The following is a 17,281-nucleotide window of genomic DNA, read 5'->3' as shown; positions in this document are numbered from 1 at the left end:
AATAAGATATTAAGCTGAACAATTCCTTCAGGCACATTACTATTTTCAGTATTAGAATGGGTTCCAATATGAATCTCTAAATGAAGACGACATTTTAAATTAAAGAGAAAGGGTTATGGACATAATAAACTAGAGATAGAAAAAAAAAAAGGATGGGATGCTTTTTTTCCTGGAAAACTCTGATTTTTATCAATACTTACATTTATTTTTATTTACCTTTTTATACTATCAGTACAGAACCAGCCACTTCATCATTTCAGAGCCCAAGAAAAGGAAAGGGATAAAAGACAATAGCCTTAACTTACCAGAGAACTGGTTTAGTTTAACCTAAAGGAATAATTACCCAAGGGTGCAATTAAGTTTGCTTCCAACAGTGTCTTCCTTGAGATGTGAAGACTTCCTTCTCAAATGGTAGAGTTAAATGGTCTCTGTGTTCTGTCAGCCCTTCCAAGAGCCTTGGTCTCAGAGAATTAATTCATTCCTCGAATCATTTAAATGGGGCTTATTGATCAAGTTCCTTCTAAAAAATAGGATTTGGCTGAGGAGTGTTCCTTGAACCAGTCACATTTTGGGTTCTGATTAGTAGATAAGAGTAGATTCTGGAGTGAGACTTTCTGATCTAAGTCCTGGCACTGCCACTTATTAGCTGTGTGACATTGGGCACAATGTTGGGCATGACCTCTCTGTGACTCAGTTCTCTCATCTGTAAAACTGGGATAAAAATCAGTACTCATTTCATATGGCACCTGTAAGGATTAAATGGCTTAATTAAATGAGTAAAATACTTTGGAATACTTCCAGGCACATAGTAAGTGCTATGTAAGTAGTAACTATTGTTATTACTTAGGTTAAAAACTCTTCCTTTTATAGGACCCTCATTTGTTTGTTCGTTCATTCATTCATTCATTCCTTCATTCACCTGCTCCTTGCTGAGCACTCTGCCAGTCTCAGTACTTCACTAGCTCTTGCTCAGGATGAACTAGGGATGTCATGGACAGGACATTTCCTGGCTTCCTTTGTATCCTGTCTCTTCATGGTGACTGGTATATAATGAGTGCTCTGCTCTGACAGAAATGAGGATTGACCTCGTGTTTTCAAAGTTGATCTGATACAAGAGAGCGGTGGTTCTTGTTTTTAAAGCATATGTGTGCTGGGCTTGTCTTAAAGTGCCAAGGATGAGAACTGAGTATAGTTATATAGATCTGATGTGATTTTGGATTAACTGGGATTTTAGCCTGTGATTTTTCTAGTGTTTGCCTTAGCATATGCTTTAAAACAGTAACTAAAACCCTGAAATGTGCTTTGACTTTTTCCCAACCTTTGGATAAATTAATGCTTTCACAAAAGCCAGGAACCTAAAGGTCTCAGAACTACCCAAACACATCCTAGAATTTATAAGCAAGACAAAGAGAAGCACCAGAGACGACAGCGTGCACCTCACCTCCACATTCAGATTGTCTAAGAAATGCTTGTGATTGCACAGGGACTTCTGCCTTCGAATCGTCAAGAATAATGATCATAACATTGTTCAGTAATTTAGCAATGACACACAGCAAGTATAGATGCCATGTACTGTGCCATATACTGTATAAGAATGCACAATGTTTGCCTGGAGTAGAGTGCTAATGAAAGTGGTATTTCCATCTCCAAGGGGCAGTTAAAGTTTTTATGGGGTTAAGAACTGGGAATAGAATCGTAGTATCTAGGATCTGAGTTGTAAACATCTTGAGCTTTTTTTTTTTTATGGTCTTCTCAGAAATAGGATGCGTTGTGAAGGTTATTCAGCATTCTAGCTTTTGGAAGAAATTGAGAAATATATTTGAAAAGCAAAATTAAATATTTTTCTAAATAATCATATTGAATATTTTAAATTTTAAAATATTTGGTGTGTTTGTATATAGAATATATGCATATTTTACCTGAAATGTGAAGAGGCTAGAGTAGATCATTTCTACCACACCTTTAATGGGTACCCCCCCTTGATGATGATGTGGCAGTTTTATGAAGGCACCATGAACAGGTCTTGTTGATAGGAAAACAGTTTGGGAGGTGTCAGCAGGTGACTGCTGAAAGAATGCATGCAACACAGGTGGAAAGCCGGTGGGGTATGTAGGTGGCTCAGGTGGTTAAGTGTCTGACTCTTGATTTTGGCTCACATCATATCTCACTGTTTCTTGGGTTCGAGGCCTATGTCAGGCTTTGCACTGACAACGTGGAGCTTGCTTGGGATTCTCTCTCTCCCACTCTCTGTACCCCTCCCCAACTCAGGCTCGCTTGCTCTCTCTGTTCCCCGCCCCCCCCCCGCCCTTCTCTCAAAATAATAAACTTTTAAAAAATCACTAAAAAAAAAAAGAAGTGGAAAGCTGTTTCTGGAACCCAAGTGCCAGGATTCTACTTTCCTGGTATCTGGCTCTCTCAGGGAACAGAGAGGCCCAGGAGGACATGAGAGTCAGGCCAAGTTCATAGGAGTGGACTGACAGCATCTTCATAATTCTGCCTTTAAGAAGAGTCTGCTCATGGCACTTGAGTTTTCCCAGAAAACAAAATTACAATTCTTTCTTAACATATATCCAGAAGTCCTCGGGGACTGCTGAAGTTTTTATGAGGCATGCCAAATATCCTAGAAATTGTATTCCAACACCAGAGACTCTTACCATAAGCTAGTTGGCTTCACCATTATTGTGAGCCCTGACAACACAGTCCACCTCTCCTGCTTTTTTCTAAGAAGTGTGGGTGGATCAGTAACAGCCTATTAGTACAGTGGGGAAGACAGCAGCAAACACCTGCCCTGTGGTGCTGGGCCTTGCCTTTAGCCCAGGAGGGCAGCATCATGATTTTACACAGATGTGCATACAAATCCATGCATGTTGAGTACCATTGTTTAAAATCATTGTTGAGTAGCAATCGCTTGGGCTCTAAACGGGAGACCTAGATTCTACTCTCATTTCCTTTGTGTGGTGTGCACAAGTTATATATTCTTCAAGCCCCTGTTTGCTCATTTAATTTGAATGAGGAGTTTGAATTTGACCAAAGTTTCAGAAGAAACTTTGATGTGCAGATGAATCACCTAGGGATATGGTTCAAATGCAGACTCTGGTTCAGTAAAGTCCAAGGCAGGATCCAAGATGCTGTACTTGTAACCAGCTCCCAGGTGATGCTGATGCTGCTGTTCCTTGGATGAATTTGGGGGTAAGGGTTTAGATATGTCTTCTTATTCTGTCCGCCTTCTACCCTATGATACAGGTATTCTTGGCCTCACTTTACAGATGAGGAAACAGGGGCTTAGCTCAAGCTGACATGGTCAGATGGCAGGACTGGATCCCAAACTTGGGTCTAACTGGTCCCAGAAGTTAGCCACCATGAAAACTTTGTATTGCCTTCCTTATTTTTTTTTTCCTGGGGCTTGGAAGAGTAACTGCAATTTTCAAAGGTATGTAACCTACTTGGTAGGGAGTAGCTTAGCCATTATGAAAATCTATATCACCATAAACACAAAATAATATATAATTCTTTTTTTCATTAGAAGAAAAAATATTATGGTGGCAGAGATAAACTCCAAAGTCTTTTAATATAGGGAGTATTGTTGCATATTAGGAAGCTATTTTAAGGCTATTTAATTTAGACTAACTTATTTAATAAGCTTTTAATCCACCTTGTCAGCTTGCTAGCTCTATTATCATGTTGCATATTTTTATATTTGCTGACATTTCTACCAGATGATGCGGGTATCAAGTACTGTGGTTGGAACATATGCAGAGCATTCATATTTCTACATAAAAACCTATGTGTTGCAATTTTTAAGCACTAAGAATACATTAGTAAATTATTCCATGCTATAGGCTAATGTCCACAAATATCAAACTATTACTATGTTTTGAGTCTACAGGAGTCAGCGTTATTTTAAAATCCTCATTCATGACTTTAAATGTAGCAAACTTACTTAAAATGAACTGTTTTGTTTTCTAAAGGCCAAATTCCAGGGCTTAATTTTTATGTGGAAAACTTCACCTCAGAGCAGAATTTTACAGCATAGTCATAAACCTCAAAGAATAGGAATTTGTAATGGACAGAACCATTGATTCTTAACAGGAGTCACATTAACAGATATACAAGACACATAAAATGGTTCCAAGAGCCTCTGGCAACATTGAGATACAGAATCTTTCACATGGATTTGCAAGTTAGTGCCTTAAAGGAATCAAGCAGTCAGGCTTTAAAAATCCAAGTATTGATCTGCTTGACATACTTTGGTTAGTTCAGGGGACTTTAGTTTGGATAATTCTAGGTTCACTGCCCATTAAGCAGAATGATGGATAGAGTGGGTAGGAGCTTCTGAGTCAAGCTTCCCAGGGTTCCGACCTGCAGCTTGCCTCTTAGCAGCCATTTGACCTTGGACAAAGTATTCACCCTCTCTGAACCTCAGCTTCTTCCCCCATAAAGTGGGAATAAGAAAACATGACATGAAGGTAAAAGATATACGGTGACTGAAAGTGCCCAGAACATAACAGTAGATCTTTAGAAATGTTTATAAATGCTAATTTTCTGCTATATAATCATTATAAAATATTCTTAACTCTCCAAATGATATTTATCTGTGAAAATTTCTGTTGTGAGTGGGATACCCTTTGAGGGTGGGAATATGGTGACGAGAGACAGCAGGGCATGACCAAGAAGCCCATGGTGATTAAATGCAAGGATTGGACCAGGCAAGATGAAGATGCTAACCCAGGTTATATGTGATAGAGAAAGATTCTGGTATAGCAGAGCACCCCTTTACCACCTAGAGGTATTTTGTGAAGCTAATGACCCCCTAGTAGCCCCTGAGCTAAAACCCCTGCCCTGTGCTGCCTCTTTTGGCCATTGAGGTCGCAGATGCTCCTAGTCGCTTCAGCTTGTCACATTCAGACCTGGCTGGAAGCCAGTCCTTAGAGCTTGGTTGTTCAATTTCTTAAATAAGTAACTACCTACATACACATAGCACCTAAGACAAGTTCAACCCTACAGTAAATGCTTGTCTGTCAGATTGCATTGAAGGTCCAGTATATTTCCTCCTAGGGTCTGTAATCACTTAGTAAATATTTGTCAGATGAATTAATGAAATGAAGATCTTTATAGAGGAAACCTGAAGATGTTGATAGAGTGGGCTTATGGAGACAACAGCTCTTCAAGTCCTTGTTGCTATCAACAGACCCTGTGAAAATGTCTATCTTAGGCAACCCTTCCAAGGTCTCTGCTGTACTCAGGGAAACCACATACAGCTTTGGGACATTTTTTTTTAACTGCTAGTAAAAGCAGTTAGCCCATCAGAGTACTCATTTTAGAGATCCATATTTAAAGACCAGGAGGGAAGAAAGAATTCTTGAATGCAAATGGCTTTTACACTTTCCTACTTACGTGTTTTTATTCAGCAGACTAGTCTCTTCCCACACCCTTCTGCTGTGTGTACTGCCATTTTCTCTGAATTAAGGGAAGAGAAATATTGGCACTCATCAGTTAAAAGGCCCCAGCACAGCGATCCACATCCCATCAGCTAGAATTAGGTGTTTATCAGGACATAAACCCTTGGCTTCTGGGAACCCCTGGTCTGACCTCTGTGTTTTCTTCCTGAAGCACCCTCCCAGGCCAGTGCTTAAAAGAAAATAGAACAAAATCAAGACCACCACCTGGTGATTTAGCCTTGACAACCCTGTAGTGCATGCTGACGGGTGGTGACACGCTGGTGTTAATCAGGCAGCATGGCCAGCACACGTCAAACACAGCCCAGAGCGACTCTGGTAAACACCTACCTCAGCCAGCAGTGTGCCTGCTGTGCAGTTTGGGCACTGTTTTGAAAACAAACTCATCCATAAAGTCAAAAGCTTTTAAAGTGATTTTTAAATAGATTAAACATTGGGAACAATTGAACAGAATGAACAAGGAGCTTAATTAAGATTGACTCCCGTGGCTCAAATGCCCAGTGATAAGGAAGCCAGCCAAACAAAGTAAGTGTGTTAAGGCTGAGTGGAATACAATACAGCCATTAAAGGTGAAAAATATGCTGGGTTTTGGGTTTTTTTTTTTTTTTTTTTTTTGATACATGAAATACGCATCTCAAATAATGTTAAACCCCAAAGTGGACTATTCACAGTCATTTCAAAATGCAGGTATATCCATTAACAAACGACAGAGCCAACTTTTTTAACATTGACTAATATTTTCATAATATTGACTAACTCCTTGATTTTCAAAAACAGATTTGCATGACAGTCATATGCAATCTTATGAATATTCCCTTTTAAAGACTTGATTTCGAGTGATCTTGTCACTCGTACCGAACTGACTAGAAAGTGCCATCCCCAGATGGCCAGGACCTGAGGTTGTAGTGACAAGGGAATATCAAAGACCAGCAGAGCCAGTCTGAAGCCATAGTGTCTGAAGCTTGATGCTTTCTGATGCTGACTCTTCTCTGAGGAGGGTCCCCTGCCCTGGTGACCACACCCCAGCCCAGTTTCCTGAGCTTCACCCTCTTCATTCACCCAGCCACGTGACTCTGAAAAGAAATTAGGGAAAAGCAGAACAAGAAAGGAGAGTTATGTTTTAAATTTGGAAATTGCTCGAGAAAAATCAGGCTGTCTTGATTGGCACATGCAAATGTACGCAACTGTTAATTTTCCTGCTGAAATTCCCATTTCTTTTATCCACATGAAATCTCTGAAAAATCTTCTTGATGGTTCTTTTGTTCCTTTCCTGCCTCCACCACCAGTAATTAAAACATGAAATAGTGGTGTCTTCTGGCCAACCTGAGGACGTGGTGGTGACATCAAGCCCAGAACACTGCTGTTAGCCCCAGGTGACATGCTGGGGCCGACAGCAGGGACAGGCTGCTGACGTAACTGTCTTCGTTTCTAATGCTGGTAGTAACCAACAGCGTTTAGTTTTGCTTTGACAACTCCTCCTACAGCCAAAACTATTGTTATGGCCCACATGTCATTGCTATTTATCCTAAATAAGGAAAAACAAAGGCTATTCTGGGCGCAGAGCAGTGCTTGTGGCTGGGGTTATTTGCAGTATTACTATGGCACTCTGCCCTTTTCACTGTGGCCACACTGATTTTTTATGAAAAGTGCTAGAGCAGACACACAGCCTTCCCTTAAGTCTCTTCACACAGCCCCAGGGCATCAGAATGCACCGGAGATGTCTTAACGCACATATGAAAAACCGTGTAGACCTCAAGGGAGACAGAGACCGTGCTTGCACAAAATGAACCAGGAAAAAGCTCCCTCCTGAGAGATGTCTCTGCTTTACCATTTGGACTCTTTAATTTCTGAACGTTGTAAACTCAAACTGCCTAGTAGTTAAGAATGAGAGTCCTGACTTTACAGCATTCTCTGTGGTATATTTTTGCTACCATGCATTGAGAAATAGAGGGGAGAGAAGTGAAGGGCTGACAGGGAAGCGAGAGTGGGAGGGGGAGACACTGAGTGTTTCCTGCTGTGGTTATGACTTTGCCAGTTGCTAGTGCACAGCTTAGCTGCAAGAGCCATGCGGACTGCTCCCATCAGTTAGAGAGAGACTCTGGGGAGAGGGGGACCCCAAGAATGGCCTGCAGCCTAGCTCCTGGCATGAGGGACGCTGTGGGCACTTCAAGCCAGGACGTGCTCTTAAAGCCGGATCCAGAGCAGAGAAGCGTGAGTGGCTAAGAGTCCGTGCCTGTTTGCACGCGCTGCCTCGGTAAGCTCTCTCTCCATTTCTTCAACCTTGAAAGCTTCTAGCTGAGACCAAGGGAAGAAATATTGTGTTGAGATTTGTAGATCTTCCCCTTTCTGCTTTGTCTGGTTTGATATTTGCCTGTTAAAAAGATTATTGAATGCAGTGGAATAAGATGATCCGTTTAGCTGCATTCCGCTCGTCCGTATGTGTAACATGTCCCATGTGAGGCCAAACATGAGAAATGCAGACTAATCATTGCTGTGTGTTGCTGAATACAACACTGGGTGTTCAGCTGCTCTCAGGATTTGAGACCCTGGACTTGTTATCTGCTCTGTGACACCACCGGCTTCCTACCACAGAGCTTCTGATTTCTGTGGATGGCAGTTGATAATTGATAGCCACAGTCTGCGGTCAGAGCCACAGCATTTGAGTCTAGCACCTGGGCTGGGCCCTGCTGATACAGTAGAGAGAGAGAGAGACAGACAGAAGCGCGCACACACGCACACACACACACACACACTCACACCCCACGCTGGCTATAACTGCAGCTCTGAGCTGCCTAAAGAGGAGATTGCCTGAAGCTGAAGGGATGCTTTGAACTGGGGGCGGGGAGGGGGGGACTGCGTCACGGTTGGACTCCCCCTGGCAGAGGACTCGAGTATGTCCAGTGACCACCTGAACAACAGCACACTGAAGGAGGCCCCGTTTAAAGACCTGTTCTTGAAAAAAGGTACACTTTCAGAGGCCAGCTGTGGATGATGCCTGCTCTCTGGGGTTTGTGGTGGTTGTTCCTGAAGTTTGGTCTGAGGACAGAGTTGAGAAGAGTAGAAACTCTTTCTCAAGAAGTTTGTATTTCCTTAAGAAGGGTCTATCAGCTCTGAGAACGCTTCAGGGCTTGACTCTGTAGGAAGATGTATTTTAGGCTTTTTCATCTTCTTTCTCTTCTGTGATCAGTTTGTTCCTGTTGGAGATGCTATACATAAATACACAGGTTTGTTGCTTTGGAGTTTTATTTTTTAAAATGTTCTGTACATGGGACTAACTCCCCCCCACCCCACCCCCAGAAATGCTATTACTTATCACTAGACTCATGGGTACTTTTTTTCACCCTGAGTCATTGAAAACAGCATTTGACAGAAAAGATGTATTTCTCAAGATGTGGGTGGTTTACTGGGTTGTTTCTCGGGTCACCAGTCTACTAACAGTAGACCTTAGGAAAGCAAACTGTGACTCTGAGAGGGAGACTGTGAGAGACAGACAGACTACTAGCTAGGGAGCATTCAGGAGTCACTGCTGTAAAATGTGAAGAAATGGTTACTTGTGCAGCTGTATATTTTTTCTGATACATTTTCCTAAATTAATAATGTGGCGGTGGGGTGGGGGTGGATTTTAAATGAATCCTATAGAGAGAATTATGGGTTTATGTATGTATTTTTTTCCATTTATAACACAGCAGAGGGATAGACTTCTAAAAGGTTTGTAATTGCTCTTACTCCTCTGCTATGTTTTCAGAAAATCCTGTCAATCATCTTTGATTGGAACATAGTTAGCTAGATTTCTTTCTGAAGAGATCGTGAGACTCTAGATTCTAAAATGCATGATGAAAAGTTGTATTGGATGAATGCTTGGACCTTAGTGGATTAAAAAGATGTTATTCTAGCAGCTGGTTGGACTCGCAGTGTCTGCATTCTAGGGATTTGGTAGTCAGTCTAATGATTGCTCACTGATACTTGCCTGCCAGTGTCATCAAAGGCACCTGGCCGCGGGCTAGAGTCAGGCAGATGTGGGCCACACCTTGCCCTCAGAGCTCCCCATGCCATTTGACTACACTGTGCTTTCACCTCTCCTCCTACAGAACATAGGTATCATTTCCTACATTTATATCCTGCAAAACATTTTAGGTAAATATATTAATATAAATAGGATTCTGTAAACAGGTAACTTATAGCAACCATGAGGTTCTTTTTCCAGTGACTGTTTACACTGCCTAGAATCGTAATAATTGGATAATTTTTATGAGATATGAAAACCTTTGGTAAAACTTCATCACTGAAGTCATTAGTGTTTGGTGGAATTCTGTGCTAGACATTGTTAAAAGCAGATTAGCCAATTGGGACCCTTCCTTCCAGGGATTTCTTTAGCATTTTATCTAAAATGAACACTGACTTTGTGCCAGTCATGTGATGTGCTACCTACTGAAGATACTAGAAAAGATCAAGATACTATCTCAGAGCTTACTCCAGAAAATGGGCTCTATAAGTGATAAGTGCTATGACAGAGTGCAGCTGCATGCTAGGGAGCCCCCCAAGGGTAGTAAGTCTGTCATCAAGTGGTTAGGAAAGAGCTTCTTAAGGAAGATAAAGCTGGGGGGGGTGACAGACACCAATTTGGGGTATTTCTATGGGGTTGTTCTTCTCCCTTTCTTTTGTTCTACTTGTTATGGGGTAGACTGGAGTAGCCAACCTACCAGGGAAAAGAAAATTCAAAATATATAAGATAATAATCATTACGATTATAGCTCTTACTGTTTTACCTTCTGAACTTCAAGCTGTGAAGTTATTCATATAACACAGGCTGAATTTCCCCCCCCTTCGACCATGGTGTTTAATGAGTGTGAATTTTCATTCAGCCATTAAAGTCTCCAAGAGTATTTTTAAACTAACAGTTCACAAACTTGAGGCAATTATGGTCCATGTAGATTCCAATTCCTGCCCCCACCTGTCTTCCTGCCCCCACGTCCCTGTCTCTGTAGGATTGGGGAAAGAATTTACCAGCCTTTAGGAACATTCAGCACTTTAAAAGTGTCACAGAGCCATAAATAAAGAGCAAGGCACCCCCCACCAGGGCTGTCATCTCACCACACCCACTCTGCCCCGGAAAAGCAGATACTTGGTCGCTGTGCCTGAGCCATGGTGGGGACCTAGGAAAGCTCGCTGGGAGAGAGGGGCTGCCCGGACTAAGTCTCTGTGGCAGCTAGCCAGGGTCTCAGTGCTGCCAATAGATTGTAACACTTGGGGGAACGAAGGGGAGTGCTGCCATTGGTTAGGTGGCAGAGGAGCCATTTGTGGTGGCGTGCAGGGATTTGTGGAAAGCATTCAGCCCTTACAGTGATGTCACAATATTCTGCATGGCACCCAAGGTATTTCCTTAGTGGGGTGAAAGGAGGGGGTTGATGAGAGGCACAGACGTTGCCCCCAACCCCCCATTTATAGGGTCTGTAAGGCATAAATCACACATCTGGAGCTTTAAACATTTAGAAAATAGGACTTCTGTGAAGTTGATATATTAATCAAGGAAAGACTACGTGGAAGATGGTGTTAGCCATCCCACAAATAGAAATAAGTGTTATATTAGGAACCTAAGGTGGTAGAACCACGCTTTCCCAGAGTTCTTTAAAAATAGTACAGACGCTCATGCTTCTAGTATGAGTCAGTTCAGCTCCTCGTTGAACCAGAGAATAGACCCACAGGCCTCACACAATTTTCTCTGTTCCTATAATTCTCCACTGCAGAGCTTGGAGTTTCTTAGGGATAGTTCTATAAAAGTAGAGAGATGTAATCATCACCATCATCACTGTCGCTGTTATAGTAATAAAGTAAGGTGCTATGATGCCTTCCTGTAAGTTGTAGGCTGAATGTATTATAACATTTCTTGTGTGTTTGGATTGCAATGACTCATCCATTATAACCTTATGAACTAGAACCCCCATGAAAGGAGGAGGTAGTGTAAAAATTTGACTTTGGCCTAAAATTCTTTCCTTGCATGTATTGCTTTTTGGCATTGCTCTGTTGATGTCAGTATCTATTGGAATCAAGAAAAACTGACCAAGTGAGCTGTGTTCAGAGTCCATATTGGGCACATGAAATTTTAGAAACCCTAAAGTATCCTATTATTTTCTCAGGACTCTACTATGTCTATAGTTTTTTTTTTTTTTTTAATCTTTCTGTTTTTAATAGTTCTTCCAGAATTCATTCTCTCCTTAGCCTCTCCTTCCCACCCCATTCCCAAAACCAAAATCACAAGCATTTTTCCTTTCTTTGTACCCCAAGTTCTGTGCACCAATGCACATTGCCTCTCCCCCACCACAAGAAAACAGACAACATCTTGTAAGGCCAGATGTGGGCAGACCAGGGTGAGGGAGGGTGAGGCAGCAAGGCCCCAGTGTAGTATAAGGTCTCAGCTGGCATCTGCCTCACTTCTATGCACAGACTGTTGTTCCTGGGCACAGGGCTGGATGCCACCTTGATTCAGAAAGCAGTAATGTGCATGCATCTGTCTGAAGAATATGCCTCTCAGGGCCTGTTTAAATTGTCTCCTATGGGGTGGGTAGTAGGCCTCACCATACCTTCTGCTGCTCTGTATCTATACCCTTTGCACCCTGGGTCTCCCAAGCTTGGAGCACGTTGAGGAGGAATCAGTGATGTGTAAGGCAGGAGGGTGTGTGTGTGCACGTGTGTATGTGCGCATGCATGTGTGGGAAAACATGTGGCCAGGAACTGCTACCTTGAAGGGATGGTGGTTTCAGCAGGAAGTGAAGAGTGCTCAGCCTGCCTGAGCCCTGACTGTGCAGTACAGGAAATTGCTGGGTAAGGTCCCCAGAAGTCCCAAAAAGGTCTGTGGTTGAGATCTGGAGTGCAGATGTCTTAAAAATGGACACCTTGAAGAACAGGTGTGCTGAATTTCACCCGATACTTGCATTCAGAAGTGAGAGGTTTTGTTTTGTTTTATTTTGTTAATATAAAGCTTCTTTTACTTGTCCTGTGAGTTATTTTCTTGAGGAGGTGTAATATCAGGCCCTTGGCAACAGAGCCACATCCGGGTACTGCAAAATACTGTGCAGGCCCAGCTGCCTCTGAGCAATCTCCATGCAGGAGTGAAGGGTTCAGGAGTGGCAAAGGAAGAGACAGGAATCACCTATCACTGTTATTACACAATGTATGCAGAGAGAGGAGGAGGACTGGGTTTCCCATCTACCATCCAAGCTGTGATATCCTATAGTGGTGTGGTCTTTGCTTAATTTGCCTTTTATGATGCATTTTTAGTAGAATTTTTCCTGTTTAAAGTAGAAGAGGGTGTGGGAAGACAAGTATCAGGCAAAGGTGCTCACATACCCCCTTGTGAGCTCGAAGGGGGAGTCTTGAAGAGAGAAGTTATCAGTAGCAGAGATCTCTGGAATCTGGATGTCATCATCATACTTGTCCTCAAGAATACTCTCTCTGTTCACTCTAATTTTCATTCTGAGAATTCTCTGGACCCTTTTAGCCCCTTATACTTTCTAGTTGTTAGTGTTTGAGAAAGCAGTCTTTTTTCATTGATGCATTTTGCCCAGAGTTCAAAGTGAAGGTCACCTGCACATTTGACTGGGGCTGTGCCACTCTGCTGACGCTCCATCCCCAGGAGCTCCACATGCCTCTCTGACTTCAGGGCTTCAAGAAACATGACAGGTGACCCTGGACTGCAAGCAGGGCCAAATCGCTGCTGCTGTGCTTACTATTGCTCCTGTGTCTGATTAGTACTTGGTTGTTAGGATGGTGGCCTTTGTGACCTGGGCCAGTCTCTGCAGGAAGAGCTGCCTCTCATGCTGGCCCAGGTGCTGTAGTAGCTGAGGCTCTGATTGGGCTTCTGTCACCCAGATTGGCCACTGGGCTACACTGCTGGGCTGCTTGCCTTAGTGAGTGGCACCCAGGGTGTGCCAGCCTGTGCTCTTGCCCCAGGTGAGTTCTGCATTATTCGGATGCCTGTGAACCCCTAGGGTCTCTGTGTGTACTTTGCTCCATAGATGCACCTGCTGTGGCTGTACTTGTGCATGAAAACTCAGGAGAGTGGCCCAGGAGCTGTTCTGACCACATCTCAAATCCTAGCATCAGGAGTATCTCCAAGAAATCCAGGCCGTTAGTGTTTGTACTAGAGTGCCTGTTGTCAAATCAGTCTAGACCACCAGTTCTCCACGTGTGGCTCAAGAATCTCTGGGGATCCCTGAGACCTCAGTCCCCAGTGGTCAGTAAGACCACATCTCCTTCATATACCTCAACCAGAACCAACATATCCCAACAGATTGAAGGTGAAGCAGGGAGAAGAATCCAGCTATCTTCTATTAAGACATATAAGAGGGGAGTCTAAGTGGCTTAGTCGGTTAAGTGTCCAACTTCAGCTCAGGTCATGATCCCACGGTTCATGGGTTCGAGCCCCACATCGGGCTCTGTGCTAATAGCCCAGAGCCTGGAGCCTGCTTCAGATTCTGTGTCTCCCTCTTTCTCTCTGCCTTTCCCCAGCTTGTGCTTGTGCTTGTGCTTGTGCTTACTCGCTCACTCTCTCTCTCTCTCTCTCTCTCTCTCCTTCTCTCTAAAATAAATAAACATTAAAAGAAATTTGAAAAAGTCATATAAGAGATGTGCAGAAGTGTAAAGAAATGCCACCCTTATCAATAAATTTGTTTTGAAAATAGCATATATAGTTATGTATTTTAATATATAATGTTTCTTTTTTAATAAATATTTAAAATTTTCAGTATTGAATGTAAATATGGCAAACATCAATAGATGTCATCCATACAAATAAAGCTCTTTGGGGTGTAACCAGTAGCTTTTAAGAGTGTAGAGGGGTCCTGAGATGAAAGCACTGGAGAACTGTTGGTATTGAGCAAAGCAGGAGCGTGGGAGGAAGTGCAGCAAGTTTGGACATTTGGGGGGGCGGGGGGGGGGGCGGTGCTTTCCAGCTGTTGGCACCTTAGCAGGGCCAGGGGAGGGCCCACTATACATAGCATGTTGACAAGAAAGCTGATGAAACACAACCTTAGAGCAGGTAGTCCCCTTTAAAAGAAAGATTCCATACACTTTCCACAACTAAGATCTTTCTTATTCATGCTTACGATGAACTCTTTAATGTGCTGTTAGATCAGAAGATCCATGTCCTTCAGAAGATATAAAATGTTCCATGTGCTGTCTCAGACCAAAAGAAATCAAGTCCAGAGCGAACACACATCTAAACATAAAAATGCAATCTATAAAAATCTTAGAAAAAATAGTTTTAGAATACTGGAGAAGACCTTCTTAATCAAACAGGAAGCTTGGAAGCCATAAAAGAAAAAGTATTTCATGACATAAAAATTTATATCTTTTATACAGAAGCTCCCAGCAAAGTTAGTGACAGACTAGGAGAAAATACTTGCAGCACATGTAACAAAGATTTGTAGTCATAATATGTAAAGACTGCTTACCAGTAAACAAGAAAGTTACAAATAAACTGATATGAACTAACATGATTATGAAAAAGAAATTGCCAATCAGGGAAAGACCTAAAATTACTAGTAAAACAGATTAAAACAAGATATATGTTTTTGTCCATCAGATTCGTGCAGATGAGAAGAGTGAGTATTCAGTGTTGATGGGCATGTGGGGCAAGAGCCTTTTCATAAGGCAGGGTCTCAGTAGCTATCAACATTTAAAAGGATATGTCCTTGACCCAGAAATTTCAGTTTTAGGAATCTTTCCTGTAGGGATACTTAAAATGTGGGTCAACACTCACATTACACACATACATACACATGCACATACAATCTTTTGGTCACAATAGAAAAAAGGGGGGGGGAACACCTAAATATCTATCACTTGGAAAATATAAATTCCAGTATATCAGTGTTCTGGAGTAGATAGCCACCATAAAGAATGAGGTTGGTTTTTATATATTCTTGTTTTAAAATGCCGTGATACATTGGGTGGAAAAAAGCCAGCAATGTATTTGTACAATGATTCCACTCATTAAAAGAAGAAAGCCCTTATTTATTAAGCAAATGCACAGATATACACAATGGGTGAACTGTGTGAACCCCAGAATGGCATGGGGTTCGGTGGGGTCAGGGAATCCTGCAGGCCTACAAAGGACTGTTACATTGTACACTATTTCCTTCTGTATTGTTTAAATAATTTAAATTGTTTAAATAAGTCTTCATTATTTTTATAATAAAAATCCTTTTAAAAATCATAGATACACCCCAAATGCCCATAGAATTATGGAAAATATAATTTGATTGCATTGCTACAGATGGTTATCTACATAGCTTTCTATATTCAGGAAAACATAACCTAGAAAGACGTCCTTCAGGTGAAGAATTAACCCATGAAGACTTTGTACAGGACCCCTCACTGTAATCATCACTTTTCCTATTTTTCCATGTCCATAAAGCAATGAAGCTTTTTTGAGAAAAGAAAACATTTGTCAATTTCAGGGCATGATTTAACCTGATGATCAGCCATTAGGCCTTGGGGTGTGTCCAGAACAATGACAGCAATGCAAGGTGGGGGTGAGGTGGAGAGCGCAGCACCTGGGCCTCACCGACAGCCAGGCTTCTCTGTCAGCCATGCCCATGAGATCCACCCTTTCACTGCCCACTAGGGCTGTACTCAGCAAGCCCACCTGGCCACAGCCACTCAGCACACAGGCATGGCAGTTTGGTTCCCTTATACTCAGCTCTCCGTTCTCCAGGGTGCATATTTGGGCCAGCCCCACGATAGGTGCAGGTGCAGTCCAGCCAGGTCCAGCAAGCATGTATGTATATCTTTGTCCCTCGGGTATGTAGAGGCCGAAGGCAGGAGTGGAGGGGTAGTGTCACAGGACAGGACATGGTGGGATCCAGGAACACCCTCCATTTACTCCCATGCCAGTTCTAGCCCTTCTGTTTCCAGAGTATGGATGGTGGGGGCACATAGGTGAGATTTGGGGAGGAGGGTGCTACCCCAGTCCTTTCCTGCATCATCCCAAATGTGAGCCCATACAGTGATAGATAACACCTCCCCACTGGCTATCAGCCTGGGTCGTGCAGCAAGAGCATGTGTGTGTGTGTGTGTGTGTGTGTGTGTGCATATGCACGCATGTGCATATGCATGCTCTGTATGTATGTATATCCACATCTGTGTGTATTCAAACACATGCATACATGTGTGTATATGTGTACATGAATGCAGCATGCCTGTGTGTGTACATGTGTGTTGCTGTGCTCATGTGTATACATGCATGTGTGTATGTGTGGGTGTATGCATGTGTGTGTTACTGGTTCTAGGCAGTAACACAATTGACAGAGCTCTCCCCTTTTTCTTGCTCTTCATTAAACCCCACACCTCCCCACCTCAGGGCAAAGTTGTGTGCTGTCTTCCTCATCTTCAGAGCCTCTCACTCTTTAAGTTGACACCCCTACACAATCACTTCCTTTGATTGTGTGGGGAGACTCAGGAAGACAGGTGGGCAACATGCAGTAAGGCCGTGCTAGAAAGCAGGAAATGTGTGTTCTAGGGTTGACCTTGAGCAATGGGACTCTGCTTCCTCCCTGCAAAACTGAAGGACTTGAATTGCCCATCTTTAATTGCCAACTCAGTGCATTGTTTTGCTAGAAGTAATTCCATGGCACTGTACTAGAATGTGAAGCGTGTGCTAATGGCAGTTAGAAAAGGCTTTGTAATGGCAGTGTCAGGAACATGGTTTCCGACTGCTCATAAAATATGGTGTCTGCAGGGTTAGAGACAGTGGAGATGTGTTTTCTAAATTACCTCCAAAGGCAAAGTAAAGGAGGCAAAGGAGTAAAGGAGGTTGGAGCTTTTTA

The 17,281-nt window shown here is 42.6% G+C and overlaps 1 protein-coding gene across 16 annotated transcripts in view; it reads left to right on the top strand.

Moving 5' to 3' along the window:
* Window positions 1-17,281, top strand: part of LDLRAD4 (low density lipoprotein receptor class A domain containing 4) — a 441,951-nt gene that overhangs the window by 394,631 nt on the left and 30,039 nt on the right. The window contains exon 1 of one of the 16 annotated variants that reach the window (XM_045457548.1): window positions 7,505-7,710. The exons of 13 other annotated variants lie outside the window; for them this stretch is intronic. Coding sequence is in view for 2 of the 3 variants with exons in the window: in XM_045457545.1 (XP_045313501.1) it covers window positions 8,350-8,419 (70 nt within the window). In the remaining variant the exon portion in view is untranslated. Of the gene's footprint in view, window positions 1-7,504; window positions 7,711-8,293; window positions 8,420-17,281 lie in introns of those variants that run through there. 2 more of the 16 variants (XM_045457545.1, XM_045457544.1) reach the window with 2 other exon arrangements.

The sequence above is a fragment of the Leopardus geoffroyi genome, chromosome D3, assembly GCF_018350155.1.
Source record: "Leopardus geoffroyi isolate Oge1 chromosome D3, O.geoffroyi_Oge1_pat1.0, whole genome shotgun sequence".
Taxonomy (NCBI): domain Eukaryota; kingdom Metazoa; phylum Chordata; class Mammalia; order Carnivora; family Felidae; genus Leopardus; species Leopardus geoffroyi.
The sequence above is the reverse complement of the archived record's forward strand: the minus strand, read 5'-3'. Positions and strand labels throughout refer to the sequence as shown.